The 4822-nt window shown below is 46.2% G+C and overlaps 1 protein-coding gene across 6 annotated transcripts; it reads left to right on the top strand.

The window, feature by feature from the left end:
* Window positions 1-318: 318 nt before the first annotated feature.
* LOC100216822 (Two-pore potassium channel 1) lies at window positions 319-2697 on the top strand. 6 transcript variants are annotated; one of them, XM_008667003.4, is made up of 4 exons: window positions 362-498; window positions 642-1043; window positions 1304-2211; window positions 2321-2697. In XM_008667003.4, exons 2-4 carry the CDS (start codon window positions 1041-1043, stop codon window positions 2472-2474), a joined length of 1065 nt encoding a protein of 354 aa, XP_008665225.1. In that variant the 5' UTR covers window positions 362-498; window positions 642-1040; the 3' UTR covers window positions 2475-2697. The 6 variants fall into 6 exon arrangements, with proteins under 6 accessions (XP_008665232.1, XP_008665247.1, XP_008665225.1 ...); XM_035964281.1 differs by having other exon boundaries at window positions 363-498; window positions 1307-2211; XM_035964279.1 differs by having other exon boundaries at window positions 363-498; window positions 1276-2211.
* Window positions 2698-4822: the final 2125 nt, after the last annotated feature.

Below are 4822 nucleotides of genomic sequence, written 5' to 3'. Positions count from 1 at the left end.
ATCCGGTGGCACACCGGACAGTCCGGTGCGCCAGACCAGAGGTGCCTTCGGTTGGCCATTTGCTCTTTTGTTGAATCCAACTCTTGATCTTTTTATTGGATGAGAGTGAGCCTTTTAGCACCTGTATAACTTATGTACTAGAGCAAACTAGTTAGTCCAAAGATTTGTGTTGGACAATTCAACCACCAAAATTATATAGGAACTAGGTGTAAGCCTAATTCCCTTTCAATATATATATATAATGGAGTTTGAGGTAAAACATATATATATATATATATATATATATATATATATAATGGAGTTTGAGGTAAAACATGAGAGGCAGACAGCTGCTGGAGATAGAAAGGCACGCGTACCGCACGTCGGCGTCTATATTCTCGGCCCACCTCGAGTTGACAAGCTCACAAAAGGCCACGCGGACACAGGAGAGGGGAGAGCCCGAGAGCTTCCCTTGCCGGCGAGATCCAGTCCGGCTCACGCGATCTGACTTTCCCGGAGGTAAAGAAGCTCGGGATTTGCCGTAGTCTCTTGATGCCAAATCAAATCTCGTTTGCAAGTAGTACAAGTGCTGCTTCGGTCTATGCATGTCCATATCTATGATTATAGCGAGAACTAGTTTTTTCCTTTTCTGGATTGGACAGGGAATTAGCTGGTCTGGAGTGAATACTGAACCGAAATGCCTCTGCTCCCGTCTGTTCTTTAATCTTACGTTCTTCAACAGTTGAAATCCATCCCACCCCAATGTTTCCATGTTCATTCCAGAAGCAATTCTTGCTTGATTCGTGGACTTCTTTCCTAAGCTACAGCTTCTTTCCAAGTAGAGTACCAGAACCAGATACCCGATCTCAAGGGATGAAGATAGTGACTGGGCCATGGGAATTAGACCGAGAAAGAAAGGGCCAGGTTGAGATATCGGGGGCAGGTTGCCCTTCCGGTGCCTGAAGGGCAAACAAAATGTCATACCAAGTCAGGCTGCTGCGCTTTTCCTATGAATTGGCCTTCTCGCAATCCCTTCTGTTTTGCCTCGCCTCAATCTGTTGATGGTAGGTGGACAACGCTATAATAGTTCATCATGCTTCATTGCTGCTGTTCAATTTGGGTTCATGGTATCTCAATTTCAATTAGGCTTGGTCATCTGTACAACCTGTTTATATGTATGAGGGGAAAACCTGTTTATATGTAGAATATGTCTTGCTGATGATCTGGATATCCTCATATATATATTCTACCTGTCATTTTATATGTCAGTACACATTCAGTTCTCTGAAATTTCAGGTCCTTGAATGTGATCGCATCATTGCAGCAGATCCAGGTTAAGCAGATGGCTGACAACAGCATTGAGCAAGCATTGATAGAGAATCCTCCTAATGTGCTGAAATGGAAGCCATCAGAAAGAGCTAAACGGTTTCGACGATGCAGGTCAACTCCCTCAGATCCCACCGATCAAAAACCTGCAGAAAACGGATCTGTGCTTAAAGCCAAAGAGTTATTCAAGGAGAAAAGGCCGAGCTTCATGCTTGTAGGCCTCCTCCTTTTCGCCTACCTACTAGTGGGTGTCATCATCTTTTACCTATTCATGGATCAATTATCTGGGAAGACAACTAATAGAGTGCTTGACGCCTTGTACTTCGTTATTGTCACAATGACCTCGGTTGGCTATGGGGATCTTTTCCCAAACAGTGACACAACAAAGCTGCTTGCTTGCGCTTTTGTATTCACAGGAATGGCGATCATTGCTCTCTTCATCAGTAAAGCGGCAGATTACCTTGTTGAGAAACAGGAGGTGTTGTTCTTCAAAGCACTGCACATGAATATGAAGGGCAGCGAGGCCAAAATGCTAGGAGCAATGGAAACAAATAGGATAAAGTACAAATTCTACACTGTCGCTCTGCTTCTTGCAATGGTTATTGTTGCTGGGACTGTATTTCTGTGGAAGGTTGAGAAGCTCAGCCTTGTTGATTCCTTCTACTGTGTCTGTGCCACGATCACTACCCTGGGTTATGGGGATAAAAGCTTCTCGTCCAAACTGGGGCGTGTTTTTGCAGTGTTTTGGATAACCACAAGTACTCTCATCATGGCTCAGTTCTTCATGTACCTTGCTGAGCTCTACACTGAGCGCCGGCAGAAAATCCTGACCAAATGGGTGATCAACAGGAGGATAACCACCATGGATCTTGAGGCAGCTGATATAGATGACGACCGACAAGTTGGGTAAGCGCATAACTTACAGCTCATCCTCAGCATCCCTCTTCCATACTAGTCAATATATTTTTCCTAAAGTGTTCCTAATGATACTGATACTTGAAATTGATGTGTACAGTGCTGCTGAATTTGTACTTTACAAGCTAAAAGAGCTCGGCAAGATCAGCCAAGAGGAGATATCTTGTTTTCTCGAGGAGTTTGACAAGCTTGATGTTGACCAGTCTGGCACACTCTCAACTTACGACCTTACTCTAGGACAAACAATTCAATGACTGATGATGCATATGTGATTTTGCTGACTGAATGATTTTGTTTGATGTCGTTAGCATTTCTGTTGTCCATATGTAACGCTGTAATGTTGTAAAGATGTAAATTGAGATGATTGAGAAATTGTGCCCCGCCTTTTCTCCAAAGCAACTTGAATCAAGGCTGTAAAGAACAAATACTTGCTGGAGACAGACGACATACCTGCAAATTTATGATTGGCTTAGCTCTGCCCCTCATGCCGTGTCCGTGTTTCCAGCATATAATGTGAAAATTGTTAAGTAGTTGTGATGAATACTTTGACTTGTTACCATTGGCTCAGCAGCTGTCGGCAAGCAGCAAGTCTGATGCCCACAGATCATTCAGGAACTTAGGAATAGATCCAGACTAGTAAAATGTCCGATGACATAGTGTAAGATGCGCTAGGGTCCAGGAGCAAACCCAGGTGATGAACTCTTCTCACAAAAAATAAATTTAAAATTAAATGAATCCTCCTTATAAAAAAATAAATTTAAAATTAAAGTGTACATATAAACCATATACTAAATATTAAACTATAGATATTGTACTTTATCTTAGTCAAAAGACCGAGAAAGATGAGTTAAAAATGAGACTTGTCTCTTTTTATAGCTAACTCGGCAGCTCATCCTCTTCGAGTTAGCGAGATGGTACTGTTCGGGAATGTGGGAAACCCTGACACTAACGAGGGGTTGGATGATGTATTGATAGACTGAGCTAGATGGATTTGGCCCGTTACACAGGGGGTGAGAAGGTAGATACACGGGATAAACCCTAAACCAGTACCTTAAATCCTATACAAATGTTGAGACTTGATCGAAAGTCTAAAAATACACTCGACGGTAACCCCTTGGTGAAGATGTCGGCGAACTGCAGCGTGCTCGGGACGCTAAGAACCCGAACATCATCGGCAGCGACACGCTCACGGAAGAAGTGCAGATCAATCTCCACATGCTTCGTGCGCTGATGCTGCACGAGGCTGGTGGAGAGGTAGATCGCGCTGACGTTGTCACAGTAGACGAGGGTGGCGCGCTGAAGAGGGCTGTGGAGCTCGTGTAGAAGCTGGCGCTGGCGCATCCAAGAGGCCTCGGCCACGCCGTTGGCCACAGCGCGGTACTCGGTCTCTGCGCTGGAGCGGGAGACGACGGGTTCCTGCTTGGCGACCCAGGAGACGAGGTTGGTGCCCAGGAACACGACATATCTGGAAGTGGACCGACGCGTGTCGAGACAGGCAGCCCAGTCAGCGTCGGTGTAGACCACGAGCTCCGACGTCGGGGATGGTTGGAGAAGGAGGCCACAGTCGAAGGAGCCGCGGAGGTAGCGCAGGATTTGTTTGAGAGCGATGAGATGGGGCTCCTACGGGGTGTGCATATATAGGCACACATGATGGACGGCGTAGGCGATGTTAGGCCTGAAGAAGGTTAGGTACTAGAGCGCGCCGATCTGGCTCCGATAAGACGTCGTGTCGGCGACCGGAGGCCCGTTGTCCTCAGAGAGTTTCGTCTGAGTGTGGACAGGCGTGGAGCAGGGCTTACAGGTGGACATGTCAGCCCGCTCCTGGATGTCGATGACGTACTGACGCTGGTGAAGGAAGAGACCCTAGGGCCGGCGCTCGGCAGTGATGCCGAGGAAGTGGTGGAGGAGCCCAGATCCTTCATCTTCTAAGCGTCATGAGCGCAAGAAGTTTAGTAAGATCCCCTTACATTATCCTCGTACTTGTAGACATACTCCATTACTTTCCGTTCCATTAGGCAAACCGCCAACCTTTGACGGTGAAGATTATGCTAGGTGGAGTGATTTAATGAAATTTCATCTAACCTCACTCCACAAAAGTATATGGAATGTTGTTGAGTTTGGAGCACAGGTACCATCCGTAGGGGATGAGGATTATGATGAGGACGAGGTAGCCCAAATCGAGCACTTCAACTCCCAAGCCACAACAATACTCCTCGCCTCTCTAAGTAGGGAGGAGTACAACAAGGTGCATGGACTAAAAAGCGCCAAGGAAGTTTGGGACGTGCTCAAGACGGCGCACGAGGGTGATGAACTCACCAAAATCACCAAGCGGGAAACAATCGAGTGGGAGCTCGGTCGCTTCCGTCTTCGCCAAGGGGAGGAGCCACAAGATATGTACAACCGGCTCAAGACCTTGGTGAATCAAGTGCGCAACCTCGGGAGCAAAAAGTGGGACGACCACGAGGTGGTTAAGGTTATTCTAAGATCTCTTATTTTCCTTAACCCTACTCAAGTACAATTAATTCGTGGTAATCCAAGATATACACTAATGACTCCCGAGGAAGTAATCGTGAATTTTGTGAGCTTTGAATTTATGATCAAG

Source organism: Zea mays, chromosome 1 (genome assembly GCF_902167145.1).
Source record: "Zea mays cultivar B73 chromosome 1, Zm-B73-REFERENCE-NAM-5.0, whole genome shotgun sequence".
Classification (NCBI taxonomy): domain Eukaryota; kingdom Viridiplantae; phylum Streptophyta; class Magnoliopsida; order Poales; family Poaceae; genus Zea; species Zea mays.
This window is presented reverse-complemented; position numbering and strand designations above follow the sequence as displayed.